General features: G+C 41.0%; 2 protein-coding genes across 2 annotated transcripts; one reads left to right on the top strand and one right to left on the bottom strand.

The window, feature by feature from the left end:
* Window positions 1–1,399: 1,399 nt before the first annotated feature.
* LOC134187901 (ras-related protein Rab-24-like) lies at window positions 1,400–6,981 on the bottom strand. The gene is made up of 8 exons (XM_062656077.1): window positions 6,845–6,981; window positions 6,713–6,784; window positions 6,561–6,639; window positions 6,424–6,491; window positions 6,261–6,360; window positions 1,882–1,932; window positions 1,721–1,807; window positions 1,400–1,655 (listed from the first exon to the last, which is right to left on the bottom strand). The coding sequence occupies exons 1-8, from the start codon at window positions 6,956–6,958 to the stop codon at window positions 1,585–1,587; spliced, it is 642 nt and encodes a 213-aa protein (XP_062512061.1). The 5' UTR covers window positions 6,959–6,981; the 3' UTR covers window positions 1,400–1,584.
* Window positions 6,982–7,550: 569 nt separating this feature from the next.
* LOC134188735 (programmed cell death protein 4-like) lies at window positions 7,551–20,965 on the top strand. Its single transcript, XM_062656923.1, has 12 exons — window positions 7,551–7,910; window positions 10,489–10,595; window positions 10,652–10,729; window positions 10,958–11,035; window positions 11,799–11,837; window positions 11,907–11,985; window positions 12,051–12,112; window positions 18,992–19,083; window positions 19,144–19,258; window positions 19,348–19,566; window positions 19,626–19,765; window positions 20,730–20,965. The coding sequence occupies exons 1-12, from the start codon at window positions 7,667–7,669 to the stop codon at window positions 20,809–20,811; spliced, it is 1,335 nt and encodes a 444-aa protein (XP_062512907.1). The 5' UTR covers window positions 7,551–7,666; the 3' UTR covers window positions 20,812–20,965.
* Window positions 20,966–22,954: the final 1,989 nt, after the last annotated feature.

Raw genomic sequence — 22,954 nt, 5'->3', positions numbered from 1 at the left:
GTTGCTTTGCAGACGTAGTTCTGAATATTTGTTTAGTGGAATAGAGACTAAAATGTTGTTTGTTTTTTCCTATAGAGACTTGAGGGAGTTCCATGAATTCTCTTAAATTTTTAGTCTAGTGTTAGTTTGGTTATATTTGTGCTACTTGTATGTATTGTGTGTATAGTGGATGTATGTATGTGTAGTCGTTGCCCCTGTGTGGGAACTGCACCAAATTGTGGTGTGTCAAAAATACATTATTATTATTATTATTTATTATTATGGGAACTGTTTCCATAAGCTTCTTTCGAGCTTGTGTGCTTGAAGGCACTTCACATGCAGTCCTACCACATGGGGGCGTCCTACATCAGTTGATGGCTAACAAAGAAGAACACATTTGCACTTTGTATTGGAATGTCTTGCCTAAAGTTCTATATACCCTGAAAGAAGAAATGAAATCCAGCTCCATTAATTTAATTGTGGAATGAGCTGAGATTGCTGAAATTCCTCCGCACAATTTTCTTCTTTCAGGGTAATTCACTGCTACTACACATAGAATTGCATAATTATAGTAAAACACAATAGCTTTTCATTTTGAGATGACATGTAGATCAAAGGCGCCATCGCCTAATTTTTTTGTGTTGTTGTCGTTTGCAAAATTAAAGGTGTGTGGCACACTTTTGCACAATTCAATATTTTTATCTCCTGAGATATTCATATGGCATGAGTTAAAACAGAAAAGTGTGTGGCACACTTCTACACATTTCAATTCTCTATACCTTCGCTGAAACTTGAAATGCGCAACAAACTGAATTTTAGTACAATTCCGTTTTGAGACATTTTCACTAGATCAAATATCAGAATAAGGGAAAGAAGCACTGAGAAAAGTGTGTGCTACACTTTTGTAATTTCCATATCTTTACTAAATATCAAAGTGCATGATAAACTAGTGCCATTTCAATTTTGGGACGTGTGCCTAAATAAAAAATTTAAATGATGAAAAATCAGTGGTGTAGCCAGAGGGGGTGCTCAGGGAGCTCAAGCACCCCATGCCTTCTGTCTTGGATCACTGGTAAGAAATGTCATTGTCCCTGCAAAGATCAAAATTATACTAGAGCAAACAGTCTGTACTCCAAGGCAGGTACGCACAGTTGCAGTACAGTACTGGAGCAATGCCCGACCAAACGGTGCCTTTGGTTGACCAAATGAGAAGATTAAACAGCCATTTGACATGACAAATTGACAAAAACGGCAGCTATGGCTTTGAGTGGCCGATCAATTCAAAATCCTGATTTTAGGATCAGTAGTACAATTAGCTTGACTTTCTTCACATGCCAGCAACACTTTATGGCAAGTGTAAATGTATATAATATATCATTTATGTTGAGCACTCCCTGGTTCATAATCCTGGCTATACCACTGCAAAATGGTGCAATGACCGTTATTCACTAGACCAACCATTTTCTCTACAGTATAAAAATATTACAGAAACTATCAGGATCTACTGCACATATAATCTTAATTAGTCTCTACAGTTCACAATCATACCAAATTCTGTTTAGTTACGTTCAGATGAATATGCACAATCAAGAAAAAATGAAGTAATCACAATGTTGGGCAGCAATGTTGTTTTACCGGGGGTGCTGCCAAGTCAACTTGACCCTGGGTGTCACCATCTGTTACATACATAAATTGATGTTAACAAAAACATGCACCTGACTGCAACAACCAAGTGACATGCCTTGATGCTGTGAAATGTTGTTGCTATTGGCCGTTACAAGGCCTTCGGATTTTCCGAAGTCTTCAGCTATTTGCTGAAACATCTCTCCTACCAATTGACAATTACAGGTCAGGTAACTTTGTAAACATGTCTACATACATGAATAGAGATGATCCACTTACCAACATTATATCCTGTTTTAGCAGATGTCTCATGAACTGATGCTGGAATGTCTACACAATACAATGTAATCACAATTCAGCCTAATCGGAAGACCAGTACAAAATTGATAGTAGAGTACAGAATTACAAATTTAACGTCAAACACCACCAATAATACTGAATACCATACTTGCTCGAATATTACCCCAGAGCCCGATTAAGCCCACAGCCCTGTTTGGCCAAGGCTCTAAGGTTTTCACATTTCTCAGTCCTTTAATTAGCTTTAATTGGTGCTGGACACAGTGACTGTCTGCTAGATTAGTGCCCATAGAAATCCTAATATTGTTCAACTTGTACATGCCTATCATTGCATGTTCAAAACTTAATGACACAGAGATCAGTCGGTATAGATTAGGTTTCCATAGTTTACACAGTAGCGTTGGTTTGAAGCTCTAGTCTATGTAGCAGCATGTTGTTTAAGTTACTTAATTAATAACTTCCCCCAATTAAAACCATTAGGTGTCAGGGTGGCTGTCGAGAAAGGCCCGAGGGGCCCCATCCCACACTAACTGTACTGTTGATGCTGGCCAACCATGAGGTGGGGTAACAATTGAGTAAGTATATTACTACTAAGGGGTCGTCCATATTTCTCGGCAATTTTGCGAGCATACAAAACGTACGCTTTTCCCCTTAACCGAAAGTGCACGCGAAAAATGCTGATTTAATATAATAGGCCCATACTTGATAATTTTTCTCTTCGTCATCATCTCTAGCTTCTGAAAAGCTTCTTTCAAAATGGAATCTTCTTGCCATCACTCTCAAACTTCTAAAACTCCTGTGCCTTCCTGACATCATCTTGCCAGCCGTATGTGTTATTTAGATACACAAAGCATTGACAAAATGTTTCTAGGCATTGACAGGGTGTGTATGGACAGAGTCCGCACAGTTGGACAACTCTACATTCTCTATCAAGACACAAGGCAAGAAGAGAAACACAGATATTGCTCATTAACGTGGATGCAGCGAACTGCTAGTAGATATTATCATAACGGTTGTTGGTTTGACCACACGAACCTGTGTGCAATACCATTGCACAACCTCGGTGAAAACGTACTACGTATCCGCTAGAACGGAATGTTTCCAAAGCGTATGCCTGGTTTTACCCATTCCCCAGCATACGTTTATGTACGCTCATGAAAATGCCGAAGAATATGGATAACCCCTTGACAATGCTACTGACTACACTAGTACTCAAAATCAATTTTACACCAGTGAATTTGATACCCCATTTGAATTCTACTCTTCAACCTGATAGTGCATTCGTAAATTCTTTATTTGCTGCTGCTGCTGCTAAAGAATAGGTATCCAAAGTTGCAAGATGGTAAACAGGACCATTATGTAACTCTTCACACACAGAGACTTTGATACGACAAAATGGCGTCAGTGGTAACTTGGTAACAGTGGTTAGAAAATACAAAGATGAGTGTAGACCTAGCAATGTAAGACGTGTACAAAAAATGTAAGTTAAAAATTACACCATTGTGCACTATCAGATTACCATTTTAAGTAAATGGGTGTTGTTGTCCAGTTGCCCCTACAATATATACTGGTACAACTGTACTAAGATTACATCACCTGTTTGTACACAAAAATCTGTATTGCATGTCATGGGCATCCATTCCCATAAATCCTCAGTTTCAATAAAATATCATGATGTGTGAATTGACCTCAAATACAAATACTGTACATATAAGACAATATCTGCACAAAAAATATATTTGGCAATTGGCAGTTAAGGATTCACCACCAATACGAAATCTACACTTGTCATAAATCCCTCCATCACACCCGTGGACTCAAGTAAGTCAATCACATAAATAGTAAATATTCAACAGTCCAGGATATTCAACCACCAATAAACTCTGCCAATAATGACTAAACATCTCTTCTCGAGCTTGTGTCAATGTAATAATCATCATTGAGTTAGAATTAGCATTAGATTTAAACAATAACTCGTCTCAAAAACCTTTGATTGTGTCAGGTGAAGCTACTTATAAAGCAACATACTGATAATATGCCATCTTTCAATATACACCTTTACCTTTCTTATCTGGGCACCTTGGGATCCGAAAGGAATCCTTTACTGGAAAAGTCTTGTACGTCAGAAACATAAAATTTTAACCATAACATGTACATATGTTATGTGAAAAGCATGGATATGGACAAACCGAAGATGTCTAGTTTTTTTCCGGGTAATTTCAGAGGGTTATAGGATTAGGTATGCATTGTCTGTATTGGTGATATGGTTTGTACAGGCAATCCATGGATTGCCCAAATGCGCACTTCGTACAACATATACACGCATATTCAGTAACTGCACTGTGAACAAAGTCCATATTTCCACATTACACCTGGCTTGAAGTGGATGGGAATGTCTGTTAGACTGAATACAAAGAGGTATTGATAATGTTGAAATGCATTTTCTTTAAAATTGTCTCTTAGCTCCTGGATGCAAGTACTGAAGATCTTGTACTTGCCACTGAGTGTCAAATGGTTTCACTGTCCAACACAAGCCAGTTTCATAGCCATGTATACAGATGTAATCAGAATGGCATAGAGGTGTCACTGAAAGATGTCTGTTTGTTTCACTTGTGTAATGCCTAGTGTTTGTTTAGGTGATGCAACTCTGACATCATGTGATTCTAGTTCATCAAAATCAAATCAAAACTTTTCCACCTAGATCATAAGATGTGTCTAAAATCAAAATACTGGTATGTTCCAAGTCACAAAATCCAAGGTTAACTAATGCAATATAAAAATCCTAGCTATGTTTCCAACAAAGAAAACAAGATATAATGTACATACGTATAAAGAGTTCAAGCATGGATCCAGGATAAAGCACCAGGTGCATGTACTCCCTCTCCAAGAATCTTAATTCTATTCGCAAGTTTGTCTTGTAACCACATGCTTGCAGGAACTGGTAGTCTCTTTGTTTGCAGACAGGCAATGTTGTTAACAATGGAACCGAGCGTTTCATATGGCACAATGCACTTACATACTTTTGCGTGTTGCTTTCCTCACACGTTAGTTTAAACAGGATGACAGAAATATCTTTCATTTTGAATTTTACCAATCTATTTCATACACTGCTTTCCAAAAAACTAATGTGGTCAAGCATAATGTGTCAGTCAGTGTTTCTGCTGAAAATTTTCGATTGGTAGCCACTTGGCTAAAGGAGTTTGTTCGTTTGTAGCCAAGCACTTTATTTCATAGCCAAGAAAGAAATCGCTCACACATCAAACAGCTAACAATCTTAACCTCTTTTATCACCCGAGTTATCTGGGTTCTCTACAGATATCGATAGCCACGAGGGTACAGGAAAACACTGCAACCTTCCAAAACCAAGAAAAATTACAAAATCTATTGTAACAGCTTTAGTCAGTCATCTCGCACTGGTACACAAGTTTGCTAAGCAGATGGTGGTCATCTTCTGTGCCGGGGTGGCCAGTAACAGACATGTGCAACGCAACGGCACGCTCGGCAATACAAACTGCAAACGTGCCTTCATGTACCTGAACAACGGTTTCGCTGAGTTTAGCTTTGGTCTAAAGCCGTTCAAGTGCATCTAGGCCGCTCTCATTAGTGCATTGTCCGTGTTTCTAGTGTGTGTCTGCTTCGGTCTTTAATTCAGTCTGCTTCCACTTTACTTCCGTGCAGGCGTCTTCAGAGTCATGGCTGTCATCTTCGCTGCCCTCACTTCTAATTGGTCGCTTACGGATCAAAGCCGTACGGAAATAGAGTGCCTGCCATGTGCAGAGTATAAATAAAGCATGCGTGGGTTTCTAGTCTTTGGAGCTCCAATGCATTGTGCTAATTACCATTCTTAGCGCGCTATAGCGATTGTTCTTGCAAGACCCAGAGGAAGGCATACAATTAGCCAAACTGATGAGGAGGCATTACCATTTTATCGCCAGCGACTTCTATTTGTAGCATTTGGCTATTTGGCGATTGTCCAGCAGAAACACTGTGTCAGTGCTCGCCATTTTAACACACTTGGTGTCAGTAAACCCAAGTCATTACATCCATTGGACCAATGTCTACTGTACACTGAGCTGTACGATAAATGACTGTCATTTGGATCAATTATCATACAACCTACAAACCATTTCATTTTCAACACTCAAGTTCGAAAACATGATTTTAGCCATTGCCAATGTTGAGTCAACTACAGACTTTCTCATCAATCACTGGTAAAGTATTTTACTACCCAAATCACACCTCCGTCTTTGAAAGTTGTCCCAGTGTGTGCATGTGTCAGTGTACAGGAAACCTACCAAGGCTGGCAGCAATGGGTAAATATTAAAACCTAGAACAATTAATTAAGTTAAGTAACTACTGACCTTCTGCAAATTTTTCAACGTGTACTGAATCGATTTTTCTGAGCTTCTTATTTTCTTTTACCAAGTCATACTTCGTACCACACAAATAGACTCTGCAGTTCTGATCAATAAAACAGTCAAATCATGCATCACACATTGTAAGCAACTACTCCAGCCTTCGTACCTCTTCGTGCGTTTTTAGTTCATTGACCCAAAACTGTGCTCGCTCAAAGTGCGAAATATCCGTCAAGTCTATCAAGAACACATACATGTTCTAGGACGTGCACAAAGCCAAAACCGCACCCACGCAGGTCAACTAACCGAAACAAACTACAGCCGCTTTAGCTCCACGATAGTATAGTTTACTCATTGCTTCGTATCGTTCTGCGCCTGCAGTATCCTGTGCAAATCATACAATAGCGAAAATCCGCAAACCGGAAAAGAAACTCGCAAGCTAAATATCCAGTTTTTACCCAAATACCCAACGTCAAGCGATGACCGTCCTCCAGTGTTACCGTCTTAGCGCCAAAAGCAGCTCCAATAGTCTGAGAAAAAGAGCGTGTCAAAGACGGTTGTAAACAGAAAGCGTAACGAAACCGACTTACAGCTTGGTAGGGAACATCTCCAAACTTGTCATGCAGATAACGCTCTACAAGGCTAGTCTTTCCGCCATACTCTTTACCGAGTATGACTATTTTCAAGTCCACTTTCGCTGCCATTGGATAAAGAGTGGGCGTAGCATAATCCGGGCAAACGAAATTCAGATAACCCGGATTGATACGCAAACATTTTAGAATTCGGTTTCGCATATGGTAGTGTAGTGCGCCTGGCTTGCACAGCAGCTGCTGAACAAGCGAATATTTACTAGCAACATGATGATTTGCACGGAGAAAAAAATCGTTTATTTTCTGTGTGCGGAAGCTAATATGGCGTCTAGATTCGTAGTACTTCTTGACAAAGTTGATCATTTCTTCAGAGTGGAAGGGAGAAAGAGAACGCTGCTTCAGTGCTATCTACTCTTTGGCTAATTGGCTAATGTGATTGACATCGCTCCTTTGCGAAATCTATGGCCATGGCCTAGGCGCAGACAACAAAAACAATTAGGTCTTGAACGCCCAACAGGAGTTGCCTGGGACATCGTTTCACCAACGACATCGTTTCACCAACGACAAATTGTGACCGGTGTCGAACAAATGGTATAAACGCGATAACAGCCTGTCCGCCCACGCATGACGTACACCGTATAGCTGACCAATCAAAGCAGCTTCTTGCGTCATAAATATGATAAGCAGCTAGCTCAGTCCCAGCCCACGTTGAATAGTCACAATCATCCACTCCACCGTTGCGTCGTCTTCACCCGCCACAGCAAACCAGTTGAGCGGCCGGCAGAGGCGCATCACCCTCTAGCAGTCGCACCGCAACGGAACATGGCCCAGAACGCTGAAGATCGAGAAGTCGAAGAGCTGATCGAACAGCTGAGCAGCAGCCCACAGAAATCGCCGATGCAGACCCCGCAAGAAATCAGCGACTCCTCCAAACCGCGCCAGCGCTCGCCGGTAAAGGAGCTGCACGGATTGCTCAGCAAGCCAGGTAACAAATCTCGTCCCTACAAGGGTCGACTTGTCAAGGACAGGAGGTCGAGAACTGGAGTGAGAGGAGGGCCTAAAAAAGGTGAGAAGCGGCTGCAGAATAACACTTGCCGGTAAGGAATGATGTCTGTACAATGCTGCGCTGAATTCCATGCCAAATGACGCCAACAGTTGTGTTCATCTCACTGGCACTGAGCCAGAAGTGTCGGGGTAGGCGTGTTGCGGGCGTAGTGTGGTGGTTTGACAGCCAACAGGATTTCGGTTGTTTTGCAGAGCATGACAGTAAAACCTGTTCTAGGCCTTTCTGAAAGGCTTAATTAATCGCATAGAAGTATATTCTGGGGCACCCAGCCTGTATCATATTTCGAATTTTTCTACACTGGCATTACACAGTATAGATATGCCCACATTTCTAAGATATTATTATCTAAGTGCATGTTTTTGCAATACTTTATGAGCGACCTTTCATTGTTTTTATACTGTTGAGTAAGACTTGGAAATGCATTTTATCCTAATAATATAATTTTGGTATAATTAGTATAATATAATGTTAACACATTTGTGTCAGTGCTAGATCTTGAGTCTGGCACCCCATTGCTATGTTGGCCTTGTTACTTGTTAGTACTGCTCAAACCTAGACAGAGTAGTTTGTGATCAGTAGGAATACAGTGTGTAGAGATGGTTGTGCATGGTTACTTATTAGATTGTTCTAAGCACTTAGTCATAACAAGTAACCCTGAGGTTAATGTCAGTACTGGTGTTGTTCAAGAATCTGTCACTGATTATATTTCTAATGTTTTATGACAGACATGCAAGTTTGAGATTTGACAACATGCTATGTCTTCCTTTGTCTTATTTGCCAATCAGAAAGCTATTATGATACTTTGCTTTGAAATACGGAAATTTTGGGATTTTCTTGTTTCAGTTTAGATGCTGTAAGGACAGTACACAATCAGGAAATGTAGTAATTAGAATTAGTAATTTCTATTAAATAGTTGGTAGTTTTTATGAAAGCATCTGTTTATTTGGTTATTGTGTATGCATTTTGTAATATTAGTCAGTAAGTGATCACCTGAATTACTATCATTTGCCTAACAGTCGATGACAACTGAGTTTTAAATTGAGAGAGAAGGGAAGTTTACTGAGTTTGTAACAGCATCCAGGGTTCTAGCTAGAGATTTTTTGGGAGCTGGCGGGATTGGCGGGTCCATTACGCATATGCAGTCTGCCATGCCATGCCATGCCATGCCATGTGCACTGGAGTCGATCTCAAGTAAGGTAGACTTTGCGTTGTAGCTATTGCATGTAACATACATTCAAGTGCCCTGGCAAGGAAATCAACTTTGATCGCCAGTAAGACCATAGCGATGTTCATAGATTGTGCTTGCAAGTTTTATAGACGAAAGCTACAGAAAGTCTGTCTAGTCAGGCGTTGATTGACGTGGACCACTGTTGTTGCTTCTCATGAAGCCATGACTAGTCTAGATTCTAGGTGCTAACTTCTCCCTGACAAGAGGTGTGCTTTCCCTGGTCACTGGAAGGGCATCAGGGACTAGAATCAGGGACTAGAATCAGAGGCAGCACATCCTGGACTGTAATTAACGCTTGTGTGTGCACGTATGTTTGGAATGAGGCTATCATCCCTCATTCTTTTGTAAGAGCCTAGATTTGTGGCTATTGTCACCTTTACTAAGTAATATAGTAGCGTGTTTCAGTAGTATGGAATTCTCAAACATTCCGTAGCTGTAAGACTTTGGACTGTTATCTACCGTTTCTGAGTGTGGTGCACTCCTACTGTAGCGAGAACATAGAGCAGCATCAACAGGCGGGGTCCTTTGTTCTCCTCTCTTTGTCCTCTTCTGGCTTGAAATGCTGTTACAGCTTCTGTGAGATTGAGGCAGATTACCGGTAAACAAATACACTGGGCCCCCTTTTCTTTTGGACAGTGCACGTGTCACTGGAGGCATTGTATTTCATATACATTTACATGTCTAGTAACTGGAAAGCAAGCAGCAATCGTATTTGTAGCTGCCAACCGATGTGCAGGCCATGCAGTGAAGGTCATCAATGACTTGATTTGTATGCATCTTGAAAGTATTTGATGGTCTACTGCTCATTGGTTTAGCTAGTGATCTGGACCAATTGACATTCTTTTTACAAGTGAATCAAGAATCACGTTTCAGCTCATTGGGACACAGATGATTGTGGTTTCAAAGTTCTAGAAATGAATTTTAGGAAAAGTATGGCATACATTCTATAGAACATTATTTTGAGACAGCCATGTACAACTGCTAGTCACATGTTAGGTATGTCTAAATTGTTATATTTAAATGCAAGAGTTGTGACACTCACTGGCATAAAAATAGTATAGGTGTACAATATCACTTTCATTGCAGTCCGAGTCAGTGTGTTATTAGTTAACTAATAAATATTAATAAATAAACGTAGTAGCATTTTTGCATAGCTGTGCACGAGACAATGGTACAACTCTCTGATCAATGGTACAAAGCACATCTCAGTCAAGTTACTACACACAACAGTGTTTTATATGATAACAGACACTTATGTAGTCACAGGTATTACAAATAGGGTTGACGTGTATGTGAAAATATAATTTATGTGATTGCATTTTAAGACTATGTTTGGTGTATTGTAAATAGGTGGAGCTGGTGGTAAAGGTACATGGGGTAAACTGACGGATGCATATGGTGGTGATGATGCAGTTGTAACCAAAGATGAACATGACCCCAATTACAACTCGGAAGAGGTAAGACCCACAGACTGTGTTATGTTGAGTGACAGTGATCTTAGAGTTATATTTAGGACAACTACGTAGTCAAGACTGTTCAACCAGAAATGACCGAAGAACAGTTTCAGAATTTCTTTGAAGTACTAATAAAGGTATAATACCATGTTGTTGTTGTTGTTGTTTTTGTGTGTATGTGTGTGCATCCGCACACACACACACACACACACACACACACACACACACACACACACACACACACACACACACACACACACACACACACACACACACACACACACACACACACACACACACACACACACACACATTCATGCATGCATGCATGCGTGTGTGTTGGTAAATTGTTGCTTTATTAACAGGAATACTTTGATCATGGTGATGCTGAGGAAGTGGCTATTTCATTATCAGAGCTCAACTTGGGTTCACTTGAAAGCAAAGTAAGGCACCAATAGTATTTGAATGCACATACTTAACCATATACATGATTAGACTTATACCTTGTTTACACGAGCACACATAGCAAGCCGAGCCGCACCGGCCCGTGCCAGCCCATTATTCCAGCCCGCGTTTACACGACATACTCCGTAGAAGGAAGCCAATGCATGTCACTAAATGTGTGTTAGTTACTTGAGCTTGACATAGCTCACGTTAGCTCTCGTTTGCAATGGACAGAAGCCAAGCTGCTCACTTTTTTCTCTATGGCTTTACAACAGTCATATCCAGAATGCATAGGACTTATACGAAACATCGTAGGTCTATTGCCAGGCGACTGTTGCGCACATGCAGCAACGAGTTCAATAGCTAAACTTCTTGCTCATCTTGATCGCTCATAATTGGATAAGACACAGAGTCTCCATCTCGCTCCACGCTATTTGTGCCATTTTTGCACGGAAGTATGACGTGGTGGAAAGGGGTCTGGCTACGCGAGACTTCCAAGTGAGCATGCGGGGCCTGTTTTCCAGCACGCTATGTGTTTACACAATGTACTTGACCCCAGCCAGCCCGGGCTGGCACGCGCTGGCCCGGCTAGAAATACCAAGCCGAGCTGGCATGGATCGGCACGACTCGGCCCGCATTTACACATACCAGAAAAACCGAGCCAGCATGGGCTGGCCCGCTTACAAGTGCTCGAGTAAACAGGGTATTATAGTTTGCTTGTACACCATGATGCTGTATTTGATCAGTGTTTTTGTTTGTTAGATTCCTCAGATTGCTGTTACCATGGCATTAGAGAGGAAGGTATATAGGATGGCTGATGTATAAACAGCAAGCATTTCTGTTGAAATAGAGAGATTTATTATTATTTAGGCAGATCAGCGTGAGCTGACTTCCAGACTTATTTCTGATCTCTATGGTGAAATTATTTCAGCCCCTAGCATGGGGAAAGGTTTGTTTCAGAGTTTGCAATCTTTTGTGTGGGTGTTTAAATAGTTGTGGTTTTGTGTTGTTTAGGATTTCATAAGTTACTAGAGAATCTTGAAGATTTGTGTTTGGATACTCCTGATGCAGCAGAGGTAGGTTGTGGCTAGTAGTTTATGCTACATAGCAAATGTTTGGAAGTCTGCAAGTGGCAAGTGTGTAGTAAAACAGGTTTTGTTACAATAATTTTTTTGTACTATTATAGCTAAACAGTTAGATCAAGGTATGACGAGCTGCAGTAGGGTAAGGACGCCTAATTGGGAACGCCTACACGTACTTCCGCCTGTGTCTCAAGTTCTTTACTGAAAAACGAATCTCACTGCACCTAACGAACCATAGCGTTGAAGCTTGATGTTCACTCTACACCCTCTAGGCAGCTGGCACGCTAGCGATATACCGTGTTGACACAAGAGCTGCTAACGAGTGGGAGGTTCACATTACTGATATCTACGAGGCGTGTCCTAATTGGGAACAGTTCGTTTCTCGTTGACTAAGCCTTCCAAGAGAATTATAAGACTGTGATCCAGTAGTCTAATATCTTCTGTGTCATCAGAATTTTTCCAGGCATTGGAAACTTTTGGTCTTCCTTACTACGATCTTATCTAGCGCGTGCCTAAAGTAGGTCTGTTGTGTGAAAGGAAGAGAAATGACTGTCACCAATTGGGCTTGACGTGAAAGGGTCGCAGGAAAGGGTCTTACTTTTACATAATTGTGGCAAATCAATTGCAATTTCTTACAGAAATGGCATATCCATGTGAGTGAATGTGGTCAATTCCATCCTAGAATGGCATCCTCTTGTGTAAATGATTGTCCGACGTGTAGTTCAGCTTTGCAAACGTCCATACATACAATAATTTATGACTACAGCTCATACAGTAGCGTAACTTATCTATTAGTTGCACCTCCTACCAATAGATCTATACTCCAAGCGCATAGGACCCTAGACGGTCTAAGGCAAGTGTGCAAGAGGTCTTTCGTCTTGTTTTGAAGTAGCGGCAAACGTTCCTCTACATTGAGTAGTCAAATCTCGCAACCTGCAAACCTATTTACTAGAGTTCCCACAAGGACAGCGAAAGCACGCCCTGTAGGTGGAGTTTGCTATACGTTGGCTAGTCATTAGCAGTTCAAATGGCTGGAGAACGCAATTCTGTTAGAGCGTATGCGCCAGACACGATAAAGCAAGCAATAGAGTATGTAGAAGTGCAGGGATTGTCATACCGACAAGCATCAGCAAGAGCTGGTTGTGCCGCCACCACCCTATTCAAACACAAACACCAGAGAGTCAAGTACACCAGTGTCGGACGTCCTACTGCCCTCACTCCTCTAGAAGAGAAGGTTATTGCTCGATGCATTACAAGCCTTGGAAGTTTTGGCCATCCACCAACTCGTGACATGGTTGGCAGTGTCATCAAAAAATACTTCGATGACTCTGGCATGCAGAATCCATTTCCTAGTGGCTTCCCAGGCAAGAAATGGTGGAAGAATTTTTTCACAAGATGGCCAAGTTTGAGTGAGCGAAAACCAGAGCACTTGACCATCCAGCGTGCAAAAGCAGGACCGACTGAAGTAGTGGATAAATTCTTTTCCAATCTAGAAAAGATCTTGCAAGAGGAGGGTCCCCTGACTCTACCATACAGTGAATTGGGGAGACGTCTGTGGAACTGTGATGAGACTGGACTATGTACATCTGTTACATCAAAAAAAGTAATAGTACAAAAAGGCCAAAAAGATGTCTATGAGATTGGCACGGGTTCTGGCCGTGATAACATCACAGTTCTTGCTTGTGGATGTGCGATAGGAGAACGCGTCTTGCCATATGTTGTCTATAAGGCCAAGACTACAAATCCTAGCTGGATGGAAGGTGGTCCCCACGGTTGCATGTTCAGTGTCAGCAACTCAGGATGGATGGAAAGCGCTCAGTTCTCTGAATGGTTCATTCAGATGTTTCTACCAGCAACAAAGTTTCTTCGACTGACAGCTCCTGTTGTTTTACTTCTTGATGGCCATGGCTCTCATGTCACGTTAGAGCTAGTAACAGAAGCTGCAAAACAGAATACTATCATCATTTGTCTACCACCCCATACAACACACATCCTTGAACCACTAGATGTCTCTGTTTTCAAATCTGTAAAGCATGTGTGGGCACGACTTTTGAAAGAATTCAAAAGTGAAAAGTTTGAGGCTGTGGTCTCTAAACGTAGTTTTCCATCCTTGTTGAGTCAGCTGTGGAAAGAGAGCTTTTTTCCTGAGCACTTAGTAAGTGGATTTCGTGCCACTGGCAACCACCCCCTTAACAGAAGCATAATTAGAGAAGATAAGCTAAAGCCATCGGAAGCCTATTCAGGTACATCTATAGAACAACCCTTGTCAGCTACTCCTGTAACAGAACGTGTCACAGGAATTTTTAAGAAACACTTCCAAACAATTCAAGAGACAAAAGCTAATGTGAAAGGAGGTAGATTACAACCAGGCTACTATGGTGAAGCGCTAACAAGCGAAGCAGCTATTGAAAGACTAAAGCAGCGAGAAATGCAAAAGTCAAAGGCTAAGTCTAAGTCTAAACAGCAAGTAAAGAAAACAGTAGCAAAAAGTCCTCACATTGATCAGTCTGAGAGCACATGTCAAGGCTGTGGTGCACACTATGACAAGGACACCAAACAGGAGCAGAAAAATTGGATTGGCTGCGACAAGTGCTGGAGGTGGTACCATTACCATTGTGCAAACTTGTCAACGTACCCAGACCTTGAACAGTTATGGATGTGTCCAGAATGTAGTCATTGAATTTAACAAGTAGATTACAAGACAGCATGTTGTAGCAGCGGTTCCACATGATAATAGTAGTGTAGCGAGTTTTGTTACTGCAATGTTGGATGATAGTAAAGCTGTTAGTTTTTGTTCACGCCAGTGTCTAGTTGAATTCCAGGAGCATGTGGGAATACCTTCAACAATTCATAGCCACAGTTCCTTCCAACTAGTCCGTTTGCGACGTTTCGCAACTTGTACTTGAATATCAATACAAATACCATCATGTTAGGCCCTTCAGAGTCTTGATTCTCCCTTTCTCTCTCTATCACATGCGAATCCAGCCCCTAGAGGAAATTGGAGCCTACGCTCACAGTACAAAGACAAAGAGAGCTAACGATCAATCAGTACAATACAGAATTGATGCTCTGCAATGTTGTAGCGCTGGCTTACTCCACCGCTGCGCGATCGTCAAGAACTCTGCCGTTCCCAATTAGGGCACTTTGCGCAGATATCAATATCTCAACGCGCGCACTTCTAGAAGCTCTACCTAGACAATGGAAATTTTCTAGTCTGCAGTTTTCAGTTCTTGTTTAGCCTAAAAACTAAGCTTCAAGTTCATGCGCTACTCAGTGCACAGCTGTACGGCTTTCAAGTGAAACCTGCTGGAGAAGGCGGAAATGAAAGTAGGCGTTCCCAATTAGGCTCCCGTACCCTACTGTTCAGTTAGTTTATGCAGACAGTCATCTGGCTTGGTTTGTTTGCTTGTCTAATTAGTGTAGTTGTTTGTATGTTATGTGGGATTTTTTAGTGTGTTCAACTGTCTGCTGTGCATTTAGAATGTCTCTCGTGGTTTTCAGTCAGATCAAGGAATGTGCCTTTTGATAGTCTTTTTCTTCTTTCTTCCTGTGTGTATGTGTGTCATATGTTTGTATGAGAACCGCCAATGTGACTTAACGTCATACTATAGCTTAGTTAGTTGGAACAGTGCCAGACCTGGATGGGTGGATAAATTCAAGACCTTTGGGTTTTAGGTGCAATTGTTGGTAGTAGGCTGTGGTGTATTTCTCTTAGCCTAAGAGAATGTATGTGTGGTTGATTGCTTTTCTGATATAATAATAATATACATGAGTACATACCTGATCTTTGACGTTGTCCATTAATTAAGTAATTAATTAATCATTACAATTGCATAGTCTGGTTTTAGGGTGTGATAGTGCAGTTGTAAGCCTGGTTTACAATATGACGCTGACGCTGAAATAGAAATGAATCCAACTCCAGCGTCAGCGTCAACAGCAAAGGATACCACCTCCGTTGAGGTGGTCTCTTTGAAGTTTGACATGTAGCTGAGCGTGAGCGCTATTGTAGTCCAGGCTTAAAGGGGAAGTCGAACAAAAATGAACTTAACTTGTATGAGTAGGTCTTACGAAGACAAATCGACCAGTATAAGTTATTCCGTTATCTTCGCTTTTGTAAACGAGAACGAGTGATGTTTCTGTGATGTGCAACGCCTACGTGCCTGCTCCGCGCTTCCTGGTGGATTAAGCTTCACCCACTGCAAACGAATCAATGTGTTTACGGATGACTGCTACGGATATATCGAGAATGACGAATGTGAATGCGAAGATATTATGAAGATCTGCCTTCTTGCCGTCAGTGGTTCCTCTCTGAAGTAAAATGGTGTCGGTAGAGTTGTTTCCCCGCCAGACTTGCAAGCAGAATTCCTCAATACCACGGCTTACCTAGAGAACGCGCTTGTGCTTGAATATTTGTTTATCCTTGTTTTAATATCCGAAGAGAAACGTTCAGCGCGCCGTCTGGCGTGTGCTACAGAGGACGTTCCTATTTTCACATCCGGTCTGCTCACTTTCTTTTGCCGCTGATTGGTAGAAGGTTACAATCCCGGATGTAAAAATAGGCTTATCCTCTGTAGCTCACGCCAAACAGAGCGCTGTACGTTTCTCTTTCGGATATTAAAAGAACAAGGATAAACAAATACTCAAGCACAAGTGCGTTCTCTAGGTAAGCCGTGGTATTGAGGAATTCTGCTTCAAAGCCTGGCGGGGAACAGCTCTACCGACACCATTTTACTTTAGAGAGGAACCACTGACAGCAAGAAGGCAGATCTTTATAGTATCTTCACATTCACATTTGTCATTCTTGATATATCCGTAGCAGTCATCTGTAAATGCATTGATTTGTTCCCAGTGGGCGGAGCTTAATCGACCAGGAAGCGTGGAGCAGGTGCGTGGGCATTGCACATCACAGAAACATCGCTCATTCTCGTATACAAAAGCGAAGATAACGGAGTAACTTATACCAATCGATTTATCTTCGTAAGATCTACTCATACAAGTTAAGTTCATTTTTGTTGGACTTCCCCTTTAACAGTTTGAGTCAAATGAATAACGTCTGTCTGTCTGTCTGTCTGTCTGTCTGTCTGTCTGTCTGTCTGTCTGTCTGTCTGTCTGTCTGTCTGTCTGTGTCTGTCTGTCTGTCTGTCACTATTGAACACAAAAAGCCAAATGTCCATCTACTGAGACATACAGATTAAATACGACTAAAACTCTAATAAATGATGTTCTGAATGTCTGTCTGTCTGTTGTCTGTCAGTTTGTGCAAGTGTACTGTATCATTCTGTCTTTAGTGTTTATGGCTGCTTGAGTCTCACTTACTTTCAAACTGTACAATCCTGCAAGGCAGGAAACGTTATCTACTACTACCATACTGATGCGATTAATACCCCACCACCATGGTTGGCTAGCATTAAAGGTAAACTAGGGGATGGGACTTTACTCAAAACCTGACACCTGGGGTGTTACTTGGCGGAAGTAATTAACTTAATCAATTGACAAGTAATTAACCACCTGACAAGCCATCCATTGCTGACGACCACAGTCACAAGGTAAAATGAAGAATCTAATCATATAAATCTGAGTCATTAAAACCTTCAAACTCGGAATCTGATTCAGATTCACTGAATAGCAAGCTTGCTGCCTCTTGTCTCGTCTCTGCTTCATCTGGTGGAAAGTGATCTAATAACTCATCATCTTGGGATCCATCCATAGCGTTGGAGATTCCACAGCGGAGAAACGATTTCACAATTGTTGGGCATAGCTGCCTAGAACATGTTGCCAAATTTGTAGGCAATTAAAGAAGCTAGTCTATATAGAAAGCACCAATTAGCACCAATTAAAGAACAAAAAGGTGTGAAAATCTTAGGACCTGGACCAAAGGTGGGAATGGGACTCTACTCAAGGCCTGGAGTATTAATCACGTCAGTATGGTATACTACTATCTCAGTGTCATCAACTGTCATACAGTATATACTGTAGTTGTACCTTACAAAAACAGCAGTCAAAACACAACCTTCAAAGCCTTGATGTCAAATGTCAGAAAGGAAGCAGACAGAGAGCTCGAACCCATACAGAGGGCTCGAACACATACAGAGAGCTTGAACCCATACAATGACAGCTGCAAGATGTTGAACCAAAAGAGTGCCCAGACCTTCAGAAGGAGAAAGAAGGTGTTGATGTCCAATAGGATGGGGTAATGCCGTAACCAATTGCTGACTTTTTGCCGACAAACTAGTAAACAGATTGGAAGAGATATAGAAACATAGCAGAGAAGACACTACAGTCAAACGACAGTCCAGATGAATGCACTAATAAACTTCAAGGAAGCAAGCTGAATATGCTACCGGCTTTACTCTTTATATTGACAAACACGAGTCTTTTAATTGGCAGATTAAAGATGTAGAAATTAGAGAAGGCAGAAGAGAAGACTGACAAGCTTTTAGAGAAGGAATAGAAGATGCTAGTGTACAAATGTGCATTCAAAGTTTTAGCTGGTGACTAACATTCAGGCTGGTTTAACAGGTTGAATAGACACGATGACATTGGAATAGAAAAGTGAAATCATGAAATTAATGACGAGAAGGGTAACATTATAATTAAACATCCTAGGGTAGCCACCTAGTGGAATTGTGTTCTAAGTTGCTGTGCTTATGAAATGCCACACACATGCTCTTGAGGAACTTACATACTCTCACGTTATTGTAATTTTCAAAGCAGACTTTTTGTGTGTAATCAGTAACATCGTAAGTTTGGGAAACTCTCTGTCTACATACGTTGTTTTGTCCACATGTCTCTTTGTCTTGGTGATTTATTATATTATGTTGCATAAGACCAGGGTATACGGTTGATGATGCGTAACTCATATATATGTTACAGGTTCTTGGTTGTTTTATTGCACGTGCTATTGCCGACGACTGCTTACCTCCTGCTTATGTCTCTAACCATAACAGTGGCTCTGATAAAACAAAGTGAACGTGCTTAACTTAAATTACAGTTTAGTGATTTGTTTTATCGGTATCGTCTGCTAGGATCGCTCTAAGTCGTGCTAAAGTTTTACTGAAAATGAAACACGGTATGGTACGCTTGGATGCAGTTTGGGGTTGCGGTGGTGGCAGACGACCAGTAAAGGTGCTGATAAACAAGGTAGAGTTGTTTATTTCTCTATATACTGTGAATGGAGTCACAAGAAATTAATCAAATGTTGTGATTGCACTCATTTGTATTCATTTTAGATGAATCTGTTGCTGCAAGAGTATCTTTCATCAGATGATGTTCAAGAGGCAGAGCGTTGCCTGCTTGATCTTGAAGTTCCACATTTTCATCATGAGTTAGTGTTTGAAGCCGTCGTAATGGCACTGGAAGACGGCTCTGATCGCTGCTCTGAGAGGATGGTAAAATTACTAAAATACCTATCAGACAGCAACATCCTCAACCCAGATCAAATGAAAAATGTATGGTTGTTGTTTACACAACTCGGTTTCTTGATATGTTGCATTGTGAAATTGTGTAGGGTTATCTGAGAGTGTTTGATACTATGGCTGATATCAGCATTGATGTTCCGAATGCACATGTTGTGTTGGAAAAATTTGTGTCTCGTTGCTTTGATGCTGGCTTCATGTCTAGAGCTGTAAAGGAGAAAGTTTCTGCCAGGTATGAGTGGCAGTGTATGATTGCTCTCTGTGCCACGTCAGGCTTTATAAGGGCACAGCAGATGAATAGATGAATAGTTGTCATGTGGGTTTAATTAAGCTGTGTATTTAAATAGCTTTCACTGCTAATTAATTGCCCTCAAACACCATGATCAACTTTGCTGCAAAGTACTACCAACTTCAAGCATTATTCTACTTCTGTTTCGCCATTTGTAAAATGTGAAATCTACAATCTGAAATTTATAATAGTAGAAACTTCAAAGCATCTGTCATATAATTGTAACACCTCTAAAATAGTTGAAATTGTCAAAGTAACAAGATTTATCAAATAGGGGACATGGATTTCAGTATAATTGTAGTGAAACAAGAACAATTGCTTTCGTGTTAGCCATTGCAGATGTGTATGTTTCTGTTGTTTTTCTCTGAATGGTGGAGGTTTATACCTCTAACCATTAATTAAATTGATATATTTTTGCTACCATGTATATGACCAACATGGTACTGCTTTTGTGATTGGATCATTTTAGACTGCAGCCCAAAGCATGGCACGTTCTTGAGAGTAGAGTGACACATAATCATCTATGTACATAGTTATGCTGAGTATGCTACTTATTTAGTCACTTGACCATTAGTGCTAACAGCTAGAGTTGTTTATTTATTATTGCTTTAGAGTGATTGTTTGAATTTGGGATTGGTGTGGCATGCATCATGCATTTGTTGATCTTATTCATCATATCTTAATTTGTATTGATGTGTATTGATGATTATATAAAGGTACTCTTTACTACATTGTCAACTTCACAGTTGTTTGGTATAGTTGTTGAATGATTCTAAGCCTCCTGTAAACTAATGAATTGAGAATCGATGTCTAGCTGGTTTAATTCATACTTCGAGGTGTACAGTATATGGACTTCAATTAGTAATCAACTTGATTATCTAATTACTGATATTTTGTGTTTGTTTAGAGGAAGAAAGAGGTTTGTCAGTGAGGGTGACTCTCTGTCTGGACCCAAGGAGCCCGTGCTGAAGATAGGTAGCGTATCATAGGCAGTTTTTGCTGCCTGGAACTTGGGAACTAATTGAACACTGAATTATATGTTGCTGCCAAACACGAGCTTGCGTTGTCATAGATGATGAGTTGACATTGTAAAGCTGGAAGGCTTTCAACCTATTGTAGTGAACACGACATTGTATTCAGAAAGACGGTGTGGTTGCTAGCGTGCGTTAAATTGTACTACACTGCACGTGACGACGACTACCTGGCTTGGGAGAGCTGGCATTTTTGTTTCTACCTGTTCTGTAGAAAGGAAGTTTGGTTACCAGGAGTAATTATATCCATGCAGGAATTGTAAGGTACGGTAGAACGCAGAGTTGAGATACTAGCTTTACGCTACTAGCTAGGCTAGTTGTTACCTGTGCAAAGGAATACAATACATACAACGCAGACTGTTAGCTTTACGCTACTAGGCTAATTGTGTACCTGTGCAAAGGAATGCAATACAATACAATACAGTACAACGTAACACGAGGCACATATGAAGTTTAGTTATTTATGATCAATATCTACAGTGCAGGGCCGCGCGTTGGAAGCTCCTTTGGATTTTTGGGGGGAGACAAATTTGTGACAGTGACAGACTGCTGCCATTTTGATTTTAACTGGTTTGTCATTGACAGAAGTAGCTAGAGCAGCATGCATGCACACAAATGATCACCACAATGTGTATCAAGCGAGTCAACGGCGACACCATCCAATATTATTTCTACTTGCTAGCAACAAAACTTCCAAAGTATTTTCTTTGATTGTCGTTCGCTGAAACGAAGTCCCATTAATATTACATATCTGGAGTCCAGTATTGGAGGGGCGATGCCCGCAATCTCCATTGGGTCGCCCTCTCTGCAGTGGGAACAAACACTGGCGCTGAGAAGCTACACTGTCTCTGTGGCTATGAATTAATATTAGTACATCTATAGCTAGTAATTGAAGCTGTGTTTACACTGTCGCTTCTACAGCTACGAGCTTTCTGAAAACCACAATAGGATTATTGTGAAGTATTACGAAGTTAGACGCTATTCCTTGTAGATATATGCACTCTGTTGCCTACGTGACGGATGTTGTGGTAGGTTCATTGCTTGAGTGTGCTTCTAAATTGTGACCCATGAGGTCACCTATTGTGTGAAGACCATGCATCATGTCTTGAAAGTAACTGTCTGCACTGAACCCTATCGTGTGCATCAGTTTCCTGTATCAGTTTCCTGTACTATTTTACATGTCAGAATTCTTGGGATCTCAACATTGCATTACATGCAGTGATGCTGCACGGATCTACACAGAGCATGAAAGAGACTTTCGTGACAAATTGTTTCTGTACAAAGAATGGCTCATGCTATCAGTACAGTACAACTCGACCAGAAGGAGTGAAATTATAAAGATTTTATGAAGCTTTGCATGAAATGCGGTTGCTTGAATGAGGACGGTTTTAATTAATTAAGGTCTGGCTACGCGTGACTAGATACTCTGACTAAACAGTCTGCAGATGACGTTAATGGACTTGAAATGGATAACTTTGTTCTAAAATGTGTAACTGGTAAATGTAGGACAGCCTAGAAGCTCAGGTCCAAAGGGGACAGCACAATCTTCAAGAGCAGACAATGAGTCGACGACAGCATGTAGTTTAACACACAAATGATCAGCGGCGCAGTGGCGTTGTTGCCAGGCTTTGGGCACAAGTATACAGGCTCCATTTTTAAATAGTTGCAAACTTTTTGTTGCGAAGCTCGAACTGCTAGAATTACCACTCTCCGATTGCTTCTATGTTCCAGAGAGTTTAACTAAACGATGTAAAGGAAATGGCGAGTATAGTATAGCATTTGTGCAAGAGCAACCTTCCACAATCAGATAGGAAATTCAATTGAGAAATTGTAACACAAGCTAGTTCCAGTTTAGGCTGAAGTGTCCAGCCAGTCGTCTCCCTCCAGGAGGAGACCGGCTGGACACTCGGGCCTAGTACTATTAGATCTAGAATGGACGAGCTGTTGGTAGAGTAGATAAAAGAGATTGTTTTTTAATTAACTTTAGGTGGAGCGCCATCTTTAGGTGCATCTATGAATTGCTGATTTACCTGTCCGTGAAGCACACAGGAAAAAGTGTAGAAGTTGTCCGTAAGCAAGCCATACCGCGTTGAAACAAGAA

Source organism: Corticium candelabrum, chromosome 1, assembly GCF_963422355.1.
Source record: "Corticium candelabrum chromosome 1, ooCorCand1.1, whole genome shotgun sequence".
Classification (NCBI taxonomy): Eukaryota; Metazoa; Porifera; class Homoscleromorpha; order Homosclerophorida; family Plakinidae; genus Corticium; species Corticium candelabrum.
The sequence above is the reverse complement of the archived record's forward strand: the minus strand, read 5'-3'. Positions and strand labels throughout refer to the sequence as shown.